This window comes from Podarcis muralis, chromosome 14, assembly GCF_964188315.1.
Source record: "Podarcis muralis chromosome 14, rPodMur119.hap1.1, whole genome shotgun sequence".
Classification (NCBI taxonomy): Eukaryota; Metazoa; Chordata; class Lepidosauria; order Squamata; family Lacertidae; genus Podarcis; species Podarcis muralis.
In genome coordinates, this window is record NC_135668.1 from 32,067,199 (window position 1) to 32,084,336 (window position 17,138).

Consider the following 17,138-nt stretch of genomic DNA (forward strand, 5'->3'; position numbering starts at 1 on the left):
GTCTTTTCCGTCTTTCCAGGCCGGGCATTCTGCACGCGCTCAGAGACCCTCTCGCCCTGCGCCGCTGCTTTTCCCCTTCCCCTCCACCACCCCGGCGGCGGCGGCGGCAACCCCTTCGAGCTTCCTCGGCGGAGAAGAGGCGGGAGGGAAGCCGGGAAGCAGAGGTGGGGGCTCCGCCCGGATGCCCCCCGCCCTCGGCCCCCCGCCCAGGCGAGGCTGCGGCGGGATCCGCCTTCCTTCCGGAGCGGCGGCGGCGGCGGCGGCGGCTGCAGCAGCAGGAGCAGAGCGCGGCGAGGCGTCGCGTCGCGTTTGCAGCTCCAGCGCGCCCGGACCATGGAGGGCTCGCCGCTGCCGCCACCAGGGGAGGAGGAGGCGGCGGCAATAGCCCGAGCCGGAGCCGGGAGGAGCCCCAGCGCAGCCGGGCAGCGCTAGCCGCCGCGGCGCCGCCGCAAAGCAGCCGAGCCCGGTCCCCGCCCGCCCGCCAGGCGCTGCGCTCCGGCCGCTGCTGCCACCGCCGCGCGTCTCCATTGCGCGCAGCATCTGCAGCCGCCGCCGCAGGAGGAGGAGAAGGCGACACCCCACCTCCGCGCCCGCCCGGGACCCGATCCGAGCCGGCGGGGATGCGCGGGCTCTGAGCGCCCCTCGCCCTCCGGCCCTCCGCGCCCCCGGGGGCCGGTCTCCCCGCGCTCGCCATGGGCAAAGACCAGGAGCTGATGCAGGCGGTGAAGGCGGAGGACATCGGGGCGGTGCAGAAGCTGCTGCAGAGGCCCAAGCCGGGCAAAGCCAGTGAGTGACCAGCGCTATCCTCCCCCCCCCCAATTAATTCCTCGATTTAATTCCTCTTCCCCCACCTGGCCTTTGAAAGAATAAAAATAGGAACGGGATGCAACCCAGAGCGCGCCTTCTGCCTGGATGGATGCCCAGCTCCTGGGGTGGGTGGGGGGAGGGAGTCTAGGGGAAGGATCCCTTCCCCAGATGGCATCAGGAACCTCTTTGCAGAGGGTGGGGCGGAGGGGGCTGCTGCTGCTCTTCTGCATTATGCTGCCCCTCCCCCGCCGTGACCCCCCCCCCCCAGATATTCACCCACACCCAGCCTGGGTGGTTCCTGCTCATTCCCTTATTCCAGGCTGGCACTGGGGTTTTAGTTGGCTCTGAGCCCATCTCCTCCCCCCCCCGGAGAGGGGGTGTCCAGGGTTGCTGGGGGAAGGGGCATTTGCCTAAACAAGGCTGGATGTTGTGGCATTCCACAGTGCCACCCTGGAGTGACTCTCAGCGCTGCTGGCCCATGTAAACAGGCTTTACGCTGGTGATGTGTGTGTTTTTTGTGGGGGGGAGGCGAGATGAAATTCAGCGTTACTCGCCTCGCCACACATTGCTGCTCCACACCCACCTGCCCACTCACATGGCAAACTGGCATGGGGGGTGGCAAGGAAGGTGCCACGCTTAGCCACTGGGGTGTCTCTCCTGCTGGCTTTGAACTCTCAAGTGCAACTGAGTGAGAGACGAGCTCCTCTCCTGTTAGCCAGTGGCTGTTGCCCCAGGTTGCATTTTCTATTTGATATCAGCGACATAGCAGAGAATTGCCTTGGCGCTGGCACCGAGTGGATTAAGGGAGGCTGAAGAGCTCTGCGAGGGCAAAGTGGTTCCGAGTGCCTGGAGGGAGCTGGTGCCTGAGTGCCAAGGCCGTGTGCAGTTCCTCTGGCGCCATACCCATCCCTGGGTTGTAGTACGCTGCTTTCTGCCTGCTCTCCAGATAAGAGGTGCCCGCTGTGGCTTCCCTTCTGCACTTTGAGAAGTGTCAGACGGGCAAGAGGATGTGGGCATCCTTCCCTCCTTGGCCTAGAACAAGCGGCCCTTTCTGGGCTAGGTCTGGCTCTAAGGGGAGCTGTGTGACCATAATTTTTCACCTGGCTTTGCCAGTCCTTTCTGAAATGCTTTCCTGTAGCTGCGTGCAAGGATGGCTGGATTTTATTTTATTTTTGCGGAGAAGGAACTGATTTTTGAGCTGCCTGTGACATCTTAGCTAGGGGGAACTGGGATCAGATTGGTGCTCAATTTCTAGAAGAGGTATCAGATTTCCACTCCATTTGAAAGCATCGCTGGCTCGCTGTGGGAGGAACTCCATCTGGCTGGTCCTCGGATGTGTGTGCGGATTCCCGGTCAATACTCTGTGATGTATGGAGCATTTGAGCCTTGCATTGAAAATAGGCTGGGAAGGCTGAGGCCTGGGAATCTGGAGACTTGTTGCCCGTCCAGACATCCTGTTAGTTGTGCATTTGTCATGTTTTGCGCTCAGAGTGGTTAGATGTCATCCTCTTTTTAGAACAGTTTGCAATTGCAGAAGTTTCACAGCGGTCAGACTGCTTCCATTTCCCAGCGGTGCATGTCCTGCGCTTTCCTGCTGAAATCTTGTAAGTTTTCATGCCACAAGTGTTCCCGAGTGGTGTGTCATTCTACTTTGGTTACGCTATAGCGCAAGAGTGCCCCTCTGGATGGCAATAATGCAGTAACATTGGGGGACAATCGCAGAACAACTGATAAAAGCAGAGTGACATGTGGATGGTCTGGTATGAATCTGCTACTAATACGTTATTGCCATTGATGAGATGTCACAGAAAACACCAGCCTGGGAGGGGTCCTTAGGCATTTTGCCGGGGGGCAGCTGAGTAGTCCTGGATATTGCGCTAGTTGTTGGTTTAGGTTTGAGTTAGTCCCGTTCAGAAAATGGCTAACTAGGTCTTTCTGTCTCTCTCGTACTCTGATACTCCCTTGTGCTCCTTTAGACAGGGGCAACTCATTTAATTCTGTGTTTTGTCCAACCCCAAGCAAACTGTTGGGAGAAACTAAGGTTAAATGGTGGGTTTTTGTGCTTGGGGGAGCTGTAGCTTCCTGGTCCAGAAAAGCGCTGCAATTAAAGCAGGTCTTGGTGCTGAGTTAAAGTTGCCCTAGCAGGGATGTTGGTCTTGGAAGTGCTGCAGCTCAGTGGTAGGGCATCTGCTTTGCATGCAGAAGGTCCCAGGTTCAATCACCGGTGTCTCCATTTAAAGCTGGGAATGTTCTGAAACCTTGGAGAGCTGCTGCCAGTCAGTGTAGACAATACTGAGCTAGATGGACTTGGTGGAAAGCAGTTTCCTGGACTTGGGCAGAAACAGGGGCTGTTGAGAGGGGCTTGCTACCTTTAGCCCACCTTCCCAAGCTGGTTTGATGTCCCTCATTGCTGACCACCCAGGCCAGCACAATATATTTTCCATACCATGTAATCTAAACGGTTTGCCCCAAGAGTCCCTTACAATGCCATGGAGGATGGTGGGGTGTGTGACATGCAGCAGTGCAAGGGATCTTGGAATGCTCTGCCTGGGTTGGTGCCCCTGAAAAGGTCTCTGCCGCAAATGGGTCTGGGGTTTGCTTTCCAGGCAGATCACCATGGGATTCAGGATCTTGTTCCCCTTACAAGGGATTTCCTTCCTTACATTACCTGATTCTTGCCTTGGTCGACAGCAGAAGTTCAGAAGTCTGTCCTTTTATTTGTATACTGCTTTTCTTGCATGCGTGACACTCAAAGGGAGTTTGTTCGCCCCACCATCTATTTGGGGCTGAGCCCACTGTGTTTGTGTGAGAGATGGGGAAAATCTGCTTTGTGCAGCCTGCTGTGCTTCCCAGCTAATGGGTGTGTGCGTGTTGCAGCGTCAATTGCCCAATGCCAGGACTTTGCAGAAATGCTGAGCTCCTGCAGCTTTCTTGGCCTTTGGACAAACACTTCTCGCCTCTGAGACCTGGGCGTGATTGCAGGTGATGCAGCCTTGAGTTGGGCTTCTTCACGCTCACACGCAGGAATGCACCGACCTGCGCTTCCTGGAAGTGCTGCCTCCAAATTGGAAATCCTTCGACTGCGACCCCTGTCCCAGAGGGCTTCTCGTCTCTGGCGCTACCTAATAACAGCCGCTCTTCCCCACTTGAAACCTATGTATTTATTTTGAATGAAGGGATCCTGTAGCAGCTGGGGGAATGCTTTTAGGGACAGAATGCATGTGAGATTTCTGGTCCTTCATACTGGGGTCTATCCTTTGAGGGACTGGGATTGCCCAAAGCCCCTTATTCTATTCATATAAGAAATATATATCCCACAGTTTGTCAAAAAGCTGCAGGGCAGTTTGCAACATATTAAACAACACAATGTCTGTGTGTAACATAATATCAATAAAATACACACTCAAAAGAAATAAGATATAAATACAATGCATAATAAGCAGTAGTGTCAAGTTATTCATATGCTATTTTGGTCACAGATACCCTCATCCAAAAGCCTCCTAGAAGGGGTCAACTCTTTCCTTTAAAAAAAAAAAAAAGTGGTTAGATAGGCTGCAGTAGGAAGAGCATTTTTTTGGATGTGGAGCCACTACTGAAAAGGCCCTTCTTTTGGATCCTGTCGCTGCACACTCATCCACTAACCTCAGAACATGAGGTCAGTGACAAAGTCAGGTGAAAGGGCTCTTAGTGGTTGCTCTGAAATGGGGAGGCCTATCTTCTCATTTGTGTGGGGAATAAGCAGGAGATGGGAGTTGGGTAGATGCCCAGATACTCAGGCCTCATGTGGGGGATGAAGAGGTCTCTCTTCTGCCCCCAAGCCATTAAATATTTTATCTAGGTACTACTGTCCTGGGCTATTCAGTGGGAGCCATCTCCACCCCCAGACTCTTAGCTGGATATGGTCAGGGCTGCTGTGGGTCAGTGACCCCAGACTGCAGAAAAGGCGAAGCTGGTTCTATTTTATGATACTCCCCCCCAAAGTTTCACTGATGTTGTTCTAGCTGGATGTTAGGTCTTATCATAATCCTGAAGGCAAAATAAGCTTGTACCATTATTATTATTATTATTATTATTATTATTATTATTATTATTATTGCTGAGAGCAATTCAGAGCCTGTGATTTGGAGTCAACCTTAAGTGCCACAGTTTTTGTCTAGACTTGGTAGTCAAACCAGGCTTTGTGGCCAGTGGGATCCTTTTCCCATCGATGGCTGACTTTGCTTTTTTGCCTACTTTTAAGGTCAGGGACTATAGTCTGCTCCTAGTGGTAGAAACTGAGATATAAAAGCTAGGAGCCAGATGGCACCTTACCCCTAGGTTTCAGTCGCCATAACGGAATGCCTAGGGACAGCACCGAAAGAGGAGCTGGGGTTGTGCTGCTGCATGAATTGGTTGGCCCACAAAGCGCCAAAATATGTGTGTCTTTTGGTGCCGTGCTGCCCTGATTTGTGCAGCAGCACGGCACCAGAAGTGGTGATTGTTTCAATGCCGTGCTGTCCCGCAAGCCAGCTGACTGGTTTGGCACGGCAGCGGCACCAGCCAGCCGGATGGAGATGTTAGTTGCCAAACCTGACAACCAGACATGTCCGCTTCCTCGCCAAAGGCTGGTTGCCTGTTGCCTGGTGCTTGGTTAGTTTTGAGCACTCTCTGCTTCCCTTCCAGATTTGGGGAAGGGTCACAGCTGAGTGGCAGAGCATCCACTCTACATGCAGAAGATCTCAGGTTCAGTCTCCATCACTTCCAGGGAGGGCTGAGAAAAGACTCCTGCCTCAAACCCAGAGAGTTGCTGCCTGCCATTGTAGGCAATACTGAGCTAGATGCACCAAGAATCTGACTCTGTATATCAAGCAGCTTCTTGCGTTCCTGTGAGTTAGATGTCCCGGTTGGGCCGCTGTGTGGCTGAGGCACCCTTGCTGGCTCTGCCACACCCTGTGGCCAAACAGCTCCCTGCTTCCCCCTTTCCAGCCAAAGTTTATCTGGGCCGGGTGGAGAAATCAGCCATGCAGCTACCAAGATGACCTCCGTCCACCTCTGCGGCTCCAAGTTTGAGATGGCGCTTGGGGCTAATCGCACTTGTCGGAAGGCAGCCGTCGCGGTGAGAAGAAATATGCAAGTCTGCTCAAGGTGACTGGGATGACTTTAAGAGAGGTCTGGAGAAATTCATGGAGGCGAATGAGACTGTCAGTGGCTACCAGCCATGTTGCTTACCTTCTCCATCCAATGTTGGGAGCAGTGCGCCTCTGAGCACCAGTTGCTGAGAATCAATGGAGAACACTGTGGTCGAGCTCAGGTCCTGCATTGAGGCTTCCCATTGGTTTATTTCATTTTTTTGCCTTTATACCCCGCCTTTTCTCCTGGGAGCTCAAGGTAGCACACGTGGTTCTCTGCTTCCTAACTTAATCCCCACAACAACCCTGTGAGGTAGGTTAGGCTGAGAGAAGGCAGCAATTGGCCCAAGGTCACTAGGTGAGCTTTGTGGCCTAGTGGGGATTTGAACCCTGCTCTCCTGAGCCCTAGTCCAACACTCTAACCACTACACCACATTGTCTGTCAGGGGTTGGTCACTCTCAAAACAGAATGCAGGAATAGGTTTGCCCTCGTTGGCCTGATCCAGCCATGTCACCCTTCTGTACAGTAGTAACTAGCACGGTGTCCTCCAAATTGTGTTGGACTCCAACTCCAGTACAGCGTTTGAAATTCGCCAGGTGCATTTTGCACCTGGCTATTGAGCACTTGCTTCCAAATGAAGATACCTGGGCATCAGGATGGCACCTGACATCTCTGCCATCTGGAGGTGCATCCTGGGAGAACCACACACAAGCAACACATCCTGCAGAATCTATCAGTTATATTCCATCTGCACAATTGGAATTCATTTCTGGAATCAAAATGTTTTTTCTGTGCAGCCTGAGTAAGAGCAGTCACCATTAATAAAAAGAGGTCGGAATAGGCCAATATATATGTGTGGACTCTCCCTGGATCAAGTGATTTTTCTTCCTTAAGTTCTCAAAACTTTTAAACTAGCTCAAGGTAGACATCAGAACTAGCCAGATGTTTAACTGAGAATCAATCACAGCCAGGCAACCCAGCCAGATGGGTGTGGGGTATAAATAATAATAATAATAATTTGAAAAATAAGACTTACCCAAAAACGGCAACTAGACATTCCGTTTTGGAGACTGTAACCTTGGTTTAATGAGCCATTTGGTGCCTATTTGAGTTTCTAACGCTGCTCCTGTAATCTCTGATTATTAGTCATACTGGCTTGGGTTGAAGAGTTCAAAGGACCCCACTAGATGTCCTTATTGTGCATTCATGCTCATTTGAGCTCATGATGACATTAAGGTGCTTAGAGGGTGGATTGGATGACCCTTTGGGTTCCCTTCCAACTCTACAATTGTTTTTGTGGAGTTACAGCTCTGCATAGAGTTGTATTCTATGATTCTGTGGTCCCGTTTTTAATACCCTTTGTACCTGCAAAAGTTTCACAGAGGCCACACCGCTTCATGTACGATTTGCATATGTCCTGCAACTTCCTGCTGACACCCTGTAACTTTTCAGCTCACAAACATGAGCTCACAAACTTTGAGTTGTTCTTCTGAAAGTGGACCCCTCTGAACAGCAGTGATGCGAGGGAAGCTTCTCAGAACAACTGACAAAGCAGAATGATATGAGGACAACCCAGCAGAAATCCACCCCTAATGCACTATTATTGCACCAATGGCATGTTGCAGAAAACACCTGCAAAACCCCCACCACTGCACTGGAGGGGGCCAGAGTCCAGCAACATCTGAGGAGGGGCATCACCATGGTGGCTGCTCCTGTGTTGGGAAGTTCGGCCTTGCAAATAAGTTGACCAGAAGCGCTGGCCTCCAGGTTCTCTTACTCAGCTTCTGGCTGGTGTAACCCTGTGTTAGTCATTTGCAGCCTGCAGGAAATATAAATAAGAACCAGGCTTGGTAAATTTCCCCTGCCTGGAAGTGATCATGATTTAGCCACTGGCAACCAACTGATTGACTGCTCCGAAGCCACAGCTGCAGGGTCTCTGTGCCAGGACACGACGGTGAGATTCAGGACCTAGTTAGCTACAGTTGTACCTCATGGTAACTTCAAGGGTGGGGAGCCTGTGACCCTAAAGATGCTGTTTGTTTGTTTGTATATTATTGATTGCATTTATCCCCCACCTCCAAGGAGTTCAAGGTGGCATTCAGGGTTCCCCCCCCTCCTTATTTAATCCCCGCAACAACCCTGTGAGGTAGGTTAGGCGGAGAGGCATTGGCTGTTCCAAGGTCACCCAGTATGCTGTATGGCTGAGTGGGGATTTGAACCCTAGCCTCCGGGGCCCTAGTCTGATACGCTAACCACTATCCTGCACTGGTTCTGTTGGAGTCCTGGCTCCCATCAGCTCCTGCCACCCTGGCCAATGGTCCAGAATGGTGAACTTTGGAGTCCAACAGCCTCAGGAGGGCTACAGATTCCCCATCCTTGTGCTAAGTCATAGTTAAAAGTTTCCTGTGAAGAGGTGATCCCTCTGCTGCTAGCAAGTGGGAATGATGGACAAAGATCCCTGACATAACACTGGGGTTGTGGGTTGCTTCCTGCAGAAAAAACCAAGAACAAACTCTGGCTTCAGATAAAAAAACCCACAGTCCCCAGTTTGGACGCAGTGCAAAGCCAAGGGCCATGGTTTGTTTCTCCCACTCTAGCAGGGTGGAGCAAAGCAGGGCACTCTGTTCATGCACAAGAAACCTTTAACCATGGCTTACCATGCGGTGCAGACGCACTGTTCAGTAATGATCTGTTTGGGGATTGGAAATGTGTGGAAATGATTATTCTTATTTACAATAAAGGACCTCATTATCGTACACATACCTTGCAGGTATTGACAATTTTTCTTTTGGGAAAGCTTCCCCCCCGCCCCCCTTAAGCTAGAAACTCAGCAGATTTTTTCATCTTCAGATTGCAAACCTTGCTAATTCATATAACTGGGTAATAATACAATGGTTCTCACTCCACCCACCACATTCCTGATAATCTCCGCATTAGGAAGAGATTGTGACATGTAGGGTAGCCGTCCAAAATCTTACAAAGGTTGATAACAAAATGCACTCAGGGTTGGGGGGGGAATGAGAAGTGCACAGGTTCCCCCACCCCACCCCAGTATCAAAATTTGGGAATTTATGAATTTCCACATTACTGTCTGCCTATACACCATATATTTAAAGCACACACACCTCAAGAATCCTGTGAGCTGTCAAGGGTAGTGTGGGGGTAAACTACAGTTCCCACGATACTTTGGTGGCAGGGTGGGGGTTTTAATTGTGCTTTTAATTCACTGTACACTGCTGAGAGTGCACTGACTGGCAGTAGCTCTCCAGGGTTTCAGGCAAGAGTCCCTCCCAGCCTTACCTGGAGATGCCAGGATTTGAACTCAGGACTTTCTTCATGCAAAGCAGATGCTTTGTCGCTGAGCTACAGCCCTCCCCCTGTGGTCTGTGGTCATCTGTGTTTACGTGCCCAGCTAACGCTGCACTTGACATGGCTGCATGTGTGAATGGATGATCTTTTCATGGTCAGAGAGTGTGCTCTGGGGATGGCCTCTGTCTCTTCCAGTTTGCCGTGGGAGCTTTGTTCTTTCACTGTCACTGGTAGGACCTGGGAAAGGCCGGAAGAATCACTCGCTGCTTCTTAGAAGTACAGTGGTACCTCGGGTTAAGAACTTAATTCGTTCTGGAGGTCTGTTCTTAACCTGAAACTGTTCTTAACCTGAGGTACCACTTTAGCTAACGGGGCCTCCTGCTGCCGCCGCATAATTTCTGTTCTCATCCTGAAGCAAAGTTCTTAACCCAAGGTACTATTTCTGGGTTAGCAGAGTCTGTAACCTGAAGCGTCTGTAACCTGAAATGTCTGTAACCCAAGGTACCACTATACATTGGTACCTCGGGTTACAGACACCTCAGGTTACAGACTCCGCTAACCCAGAAATAGTACCTCGGGATCAGAACTTTGCTTCAGGATGAGAACAGAAATTGCGCCACGGTGGCATGGCGGCAGCGGGAAGATTCATATTGCATTTAAAGGCAAACCGACCTAATTCACACTCCTTTAAAAGAGTATGAGAACTGGAACACAGATTCATAGAGCTGGAAGGGACCACAAGGGTAATCTAGTTCAATCTCCTGCAATGCAGGAATATTTTTGCAGAACGTGGGGCTGGAACATTTGACCCTGTCCCTGAGATTAAGATTCTAATGCTCTAACAGCTGAACACAACCATCCTTTGAAATTCGCACTTCTCTGAATTTTGCAGTGCAGCTCTCTAGCCAAGGAAGGTGTACAAAAAAGGCCTACTCTAGGGCAGCTGTTCCAAAATTTTGGACTGTGGCCCCCCCAGCAGCCCATGAGCTTCATTTAGGTGATCCACAATAGATATTCATGTTGATTTTTAATTGCATTTTTATTGCTTCTTTGCTTTCTTATGTTGCATTCTCATGTATTAATACAGTTTGAATTCCATGGAATGCAAATTGCAGTACAAGAAAATACAATCTAGAAGAAAATGAAAGAAGCAATAAAAATGCAATAAAAAACTATCCATTGTCTAGCACAGCGCAGTACAATTGCTGCAACGGGCAGAAAAGTCGTTAGGTGGTCTGTTGAGACCCTCAGCAATTTTCAAGTGGTCCATGGGAGGGGAAAATTGGGACGCACTGTACTAGGGTAAAATGTGCATGTAAATGCGTATATTAGTGAAAGTAACTTATGAAAATGCACGGTGTTAGTGCCTTTATTCTGGGGCGAATCAAGGGTACGCAGTATCAGCACCTTCTCTCCCCCCGCCCCCGGTTAAAATGTGGCATTTATTGTATAAGAACTTCATGTTGGGCACCGATACACCTTTTTTCCTAAAACAAAAAAAATTGCAGACTGAAGTAAAGATTGGAAGAATGAGAAACAGAGAGGAAATGAAACCAGCAGATTCTTGTATCTGTGACTGCCTGGAATGTGTCCCTGGTCTGTGATGATGGCTGTAGTTTACCTGGATGGAGGATGGGGAGTTGGTAGTGGCTCCTAGAAGGTTTCCTAAGCGGGAATGTGGTCCTCCAGTTGGAAAAAAGTTCCAAACTCCAGGGCATGCCTTTGGAATGACCTGGCAGAATTCTTTGTATGTTTTCATGGGGTGGGCAGACAGGTGCTGCCCCCCCCCCCCGCCCTGCCACTGCTTTGCCATGAAGTGCTCTCCTTGTTAGTTGTGCTGCTTGATTCTTCCCCTTTAATTGTCTTAAAGCTCCCAACAATCTCTTTAAAGCTCCCCAAAGCAGCTTAGCCATGATAGCTGCAGCAGGAGCCTGTCCTTACGTCGGGGCGATTATTTCTTGTTATTGTGTTTGAATGTTAAAGCTCTCTCGAACAATGTTTCTTGTTCCTACCGGAAAAGAGAGGTTGAAAGAGAGGCGTATGTGTGCGCACACATTGCAAAGGTGTGTCGGGTTCCTAGCGGGGAGGAAAGCGTGGGCCCAGGACCCTGCAGGCACAGACCCCACAAAGTCTGCTCCTGTCAAGCTCAGATGCTCAGGCGGAAAGGCCCCTTAATCGAGTTGGAAGTGTTTGCGTTAATCTGCCAGCCTCACTTGCAAGAGCTGGCGTGCTCAGATTTCCTGGAGGACTGGAGGACAGTGCGATCTTGTTAGAAGGTGAGAGCACAGGTGCCACCATTTACAGAAGGCTTTGCCCATTTGCAGCAATGCTTCCTGGTGCAGGTTTGCTCCCCACCGCCCCACTTATCTGTGCCTAGCCAAACCTGCCATTTATACGTACAGCCAGGTTGTTCCCATCAGGACGGAGAAATGGAAGTCGTTCTTCACGCAGCGCATTGTTAAACTATGGAACTCACTGCCACAAGAGGCAGTGGTGGTCACCAACCTTTGGACAGTTTCATGGGGGGGCAGGGCTATCAGTGGCTACTAGCCATGATGGTTATACAATGCATCCATGGTCAAAGGTAGCGATGCTTCTGAATACCAGTTGTTGGAAACTGCAGGAGCAGAGAGGGCTCTTGTGCTTGGATCCTGCCTGTGGGTTTCCTATCCCATTGGGGCATCTGGTTGACCTCTGTGAGAACAGGATGCTGGACTAGGTGGGCCATGTGCAGAGCATGTGCAGAGTTCACTCGTTTTCTCCATGCAAGGTGAATGTTCAGATCCAGTAGCGAATACACTCAGCACTTATGGAGAGAGTTTGTTTGAGAGAGGAGGGTGGGGCATCTTCATCACCAGGATGATGTTGGTTTCTGTATCTTACAATGTTTGGACATCATTGCTTGTCGCCCCTTGAAAACTCGATGGGCTCTGCTACCCAGAGAGAAATGGCTGGGGCCTTTTCAAAAGATGCATCACTTGTGGGCAGTCTGTGGGCCCCTAGCTCAGTGGTAGGGTATCTGCCTTTTATACAGAAGGTCACAGGTTCAATTCCTGGCATGTATCTCCAGGTAAGACTAGGACATTCTGGAGAACTGTTGGACAACACTGAGCTTGATGGACCAATGGTGTGGCTCATTATAAGGCAGGGGCCACATTCCTAATAACAGGGTGCGAAATTCACATGCTCAGTAAAAACAGTGCATCTCTCAGGACCAAACAGCATTCACAGTGCAGCAAAGGCTCAGGCTGGAGTTGAATCAATCGGTCAAATTTTGAGGAAGAGCTTTGCCTTAGTGGGATCTCCTCCAACTCTACAATTCTATGATTCCATGAAAATGTTGCGCACTGTCTCTGTGCCGCCTTCCATGCCATAGGTGAAGATGAGAGTCATCCCTTCACAGCATGAGGATGGAGCTATGAACGGCAATGCCTTAACCGCTTCTGAAGGGGCATTGGAAATAGGGCAGGCGAGGGTTAACTGCTGAAGCTCTCCTAGGAATAAGTGGCTGCTGTTTGGAGTGGGAAGATGCTCAAGGTAGCTAAAAAAAAAACTTCTCTGGGCATGGCCGGAGGGCTTGTGATACAGAAACCCAAGGGAAGGCAAGCAGGTCTGGGTCTGAGCGGAAGGACAGAGTCTGTCTGGAAATCCCATGAAACCTGCCTTTGAGTTTCAGGCTATGGAAACGGTTGAAATAGATTTGAGTGGGCAGCTGAGGAGCACTGCATGATGGGTCTTGATGTCTTTGTGACCTTTTTGCATTTGAGGTTTCCATCGATTGCACTGGACACCTGTTGCTGCTGACTGAACGGCTCCCTTGAATTATGATCTCTCGATTTCTTGTGCAGCTTGACTTCTTCCAGCTTTTGAGGGGTGTTTGTGTGTGAATGTGGGATGGATGGATGCAGCCAAGGGGTCAAGAAGGGCTGTTTCCAATGATGGAGACGTGTTGCATCCCACCGCCCACTTTCACTCTTCAAAGCCATTTCATTTGCCTAGCTGAATAATGCAGAGGCTTATAAATATGCAGATGCCAAACTCTCTATTCCTTTGGGATCCAGGTTGTTCATAAAAGCGCGACACAGATGCTGTGATACAGCACATCCACAGGATTGGAATGGGCTCTCCTCCTTAGCGGAGGTGAAGGAATGTGCAAGCAAAGGAGAGGCGAAGGAACAGCTCAGTTTATTTCCCTTAATATTTATTTCATAAAATTGGTATACTGCCTAATTGTCAAAACAAACAGACTTCAAAGTGGTTTGCCAAAAAGAATAGAACAACAGAATTATTGGCAAAAAGACGACCATTGAAAACCTTCAAAAAATAATTAACATTAACAATAAGATAAAAACCAGATTAAAACACAGGTCAACAGCAGTGTTAGAAATTAGCCAGGTGCCAGGCGCATTTTGTGACCAGTGTGGGTCCAATTGCGACCACGTGGAGATCTCTGGATGTTGGCAACTGAGGAAAGCAAAATGTCGCTTAGAGAAGGATCTGAAATATTTCATTGAAGCTTGAATTTGTTTTATTCTGGATTGTTTTATTTGTTGTTTTAAGTATTTGTAAACTGCTTTGAGATTTTTCTTTAAAACATAAAGCGATATAGAAATTAAATGAATAAAAATAAGAATAAGAAACCTCACCCCGAAAAAGCACCCAGGCAAACAGTTGTCTGATTTGTTGCAGCTATTGTATTCTTATGTTCCCAGATCAGCAAAAGGTGATGGGAAAAGCCAATTTACTGCAGCAAGACTGTAGATTAGGATCTGACATCCTTCTTAGGCCTTTGCCAAGTGGAAACTGTTCTTCCGAACTAGAACAATGGCTCCTCTGCCCAAATCAACCTCCCTTTGAGAAAGTTATTGTTGGCCCAATGTTGACTGGGAGGAATGTGCCAAAGTTTTCTTTTACTTCCCAATTAAGCTGTTCTCAAATGATCTGGAGTTAGGGGTGAGTGGTGAGGTGGCCAAGTTTGTAGATGGCCCCAAATTGTTCAGGGAGGTTAAAGCAGAAAGGGATTGCAAGGTGCTCTGAAAGGATCTCTCCAAGAATGGGAAGGAAAACGGCAAATGCAAAAAACCCTAACTTCACTATTGACATCTGAACTAGTGGTGATGAACAGGAAGGAGATATTGAGGTCAAGGTGGGTAGCTTGGTGAAAGGGTTTGAGAGCGCTGTTAGAAATTAGACAAGTGCCAGGCACATTTTGTTTTATTTAATGTTTCAACGTGTTGTAAACCACTCTGAGATTTCTTCCTTATAATATAAAGCAGTATAGAAATGAAATTAACAACAGCAACAATGACAATAATAAAATTTTACCGGGGGGAAAACCCAGCCCCTAGATTTTCCATTATGGTGTTTATAACCTAGGTTTAAGGAGCCATTTGGTGAATATATATCTGACACTGCTTTAAATCAGTGGTTCCCAAACTTTTTGGAGCCACCCTGCTTGGTTCTACAAACTCATCCCCAGTTCCATAGCCTATAAAAAGCATAATTCAGAATAGTGCTTTGCATGACCCAATAAGGAATATAACAATCAAATACCATTCAAAACAGTAACCATTAATTGCACATTTGTTCAAAACCCCGTTTAACCTCTTCTGCGATGCCTGCTCTTAAACCTGGAGAGCTGCTGTCAGTTAGTGTAGACAGTCGTGAGCTTGCTGAGCCACTGTCCTGACTTTGGTGTAGGGCAGTTCCAAATGCCCGTTTGCATGCGGAGTATTGAGTGTGAACGTAAATCCAAGCCTTCCTTCGCTGGCAGTCTTCAGGGGAGTCTGCGCTTCCCTCCCAGCCAGCCTCTGTTTCCAAACCTGTCATGTTCTGTCTCTGCTGGTTGAGGGATCCCTCCATTCTCTTGCGGCTGTCAGTTAATTCTGGGTTTCCTCGTTCCATTTGATCACTTTAATAACTTCCTCCTCCGGCAGCCGTGTTTAATGAAACCCAGAGAAGGCTTTGCAGAGCTCTGAATGTTCTCCTTGCGACGTTGTGGCAGAAGTGTATCTTGTAGGCAGCAATGATGGGAGCTGGCCGTGATGGGGTGGTACAGGTTCTGATAGGAGGGAACTGGGGTCACTGGTTGTGTGTGTAGAGGAGGATGTTATTGGTGTAAGTTTTCATTTTCAAATGAGAGGCCAAATTTGTTGCTCTTTTCACAGCTGCCATGCAAGGGTTGAGCCACTCATGGTATAGAACCGTACAGGTAAAAAAAGGTAAAGGACCCCTGGACAGTTAAGTCCAGTCAAAGGCGACTCTGGGGTCGCAGCGCTCATCTCGCTTTCAGGCCGAGGGTGCTGGCGTTTGCCCGCAGACAGCTTTTCAGGGTCATGCGGCCAACAGGACTAAATCTGGTGCAACAGAACACTGTGATGGAAACCAGAGTGCACGGAAACGCCATTTACCTTCCCGCCCCAGCAGTACCTATTTATCTACTTGCACCGGTGTGCTTTTGAACTGCTAGGCTGGCAGGAGCTGGGACAGAGCAACGGGAGCTCACTCCATCATGGAGATACGAACCGCCAACCTTCCAATCGGCAAGCCCAAGAGGCTCAGTGGTTTAGACCGCAATGCCACCTGTGTCCTAAGAATCATAGAATTCTAGAGTTGGAGAGGGACCCTTAAAGGTCATGCAGTGCAACCCTCTGGAATGTAGGAATCACAGCTAAAGAATCCATGACAGGTGGCTATCCAACTCCTGCTTAAAAACCTCCAACAGACAACCACCTTCCAAGGGAGTCCATTCTGCCGTCGAACACTTCCTGCCATCAGAAAGCTCTTCCTAATGTTGAGTCAGAATCTCCTTCCTTGTCATTTGAATCCATTGGTTTGGATTCCTCTGGAGCAGCACACCTTCCTTCCGTGGAGGTTTTTAAACAGAGGTTGGATGGTCAGGGATTCTTTAGCCGTGTTGCAGGGGCTTGGACTAGGTCCCTTACAACTTTACAATTCTGTGATTCTGTGAATGATAAACCAAGCATGATTCCGTAATGGAAGTAGAGGGGACGGGTGAGTTAGGAGCTTTATGGGCTGAAGTTCTAACTTTTTGTTATCGAGGAGAAAGCAAGGGATGCCAGCTGTGCCTTTGCCCTTGACTCCTTCCTTCAGAGAAGGTGGAATTCCAGATTGTCAAGACTCCTCTCCTGGTGCTGTTCCTCTCTCCCCTCGCTGAATTACCTCCTTTTGTAAAAATAATGATGCTACATGATTTATCCTGCTGCTGAAATAATTGGACAGTACACTAACAAGCACTGCAGGCGATCTGGAGAGATGTGTTGTTCAAATATTGGGGGGGGGGCACCAGTCAAAACTGAACTCCTGAGAACCTCTGGAGGAACCTCTGGAGCGCTGGCCAAATCCTGCCCTCCAGACCTCGCTGTCTGGCCCTCCAGAACCTCTCACTGACCTGGTTTAACACACCCTTGGTGCATGTTCCTGTGGGTCTTCTGCCGGGAGGCAGATGCTCTCATTTCTGGAGATTCAGGGTTCTGTCACCAGGGGGTGAGGGAGGAGTTGGGCCCCGTCTTGCCTTGCCTTCACCCCCTTGGCAGTTTGATCTGTCTGAGAATGACGGACAGTTTATTAGCACATAGAATCATAGAACTTCAGAGTTGGAAGGGACCTAAAGGGTCATCTATTCCAACCCCTGGTAATGCCAGAATCACAGCTACATATATACCGGAACATATATTTGAATAATGATGATGATGATGATTTTCTATTAATTTTTAATTTTCAAGTACAAAAATAGATCTATTTATCATGTAGGTGGAGACAGTAAAATGGCTTCCAAACATCTTGTTTGGTACCTTGCCTCCATTTTGTAATCGTATTGGGTCACTGATACCATTACCTGTTTATTCATTAAATCAGTTATACAGCAGCAGCAGCATCCTTAGACTAGATTA

At 49.0% G+C, this 17,138-nt stretch overlaps 1 protein-coding gene across 3 annotated transcripts in view; it reads left to right on the forward strand.

Moving 5' to 3' along the window:
• Nucleotides 1-234: 234 nt before the first annotated feature.
• CASKIN1 (CASK interacting protein 1) overlaps nt 235-17,138 on the forward strand; it is a 111,344-nt gene continuing 94,440 nt past the window's right edge. For 2 of the 3 annotated variants that reach the window (XM_077919179.1, XM_077919180.1), the window contains exon 1: nt 235-786. In XM_077919179.1, the coding sequence (XP_077775305.1) occupies nt 693-786 (94 nt within the window). In that variant the 5' untranslated portion in view covers nt 235-692. The remainder of the gene's footprint in view (nt 787-17,138) is intronic. The other variant, XM_077919181.1, reaches the window with a different exon arrangement.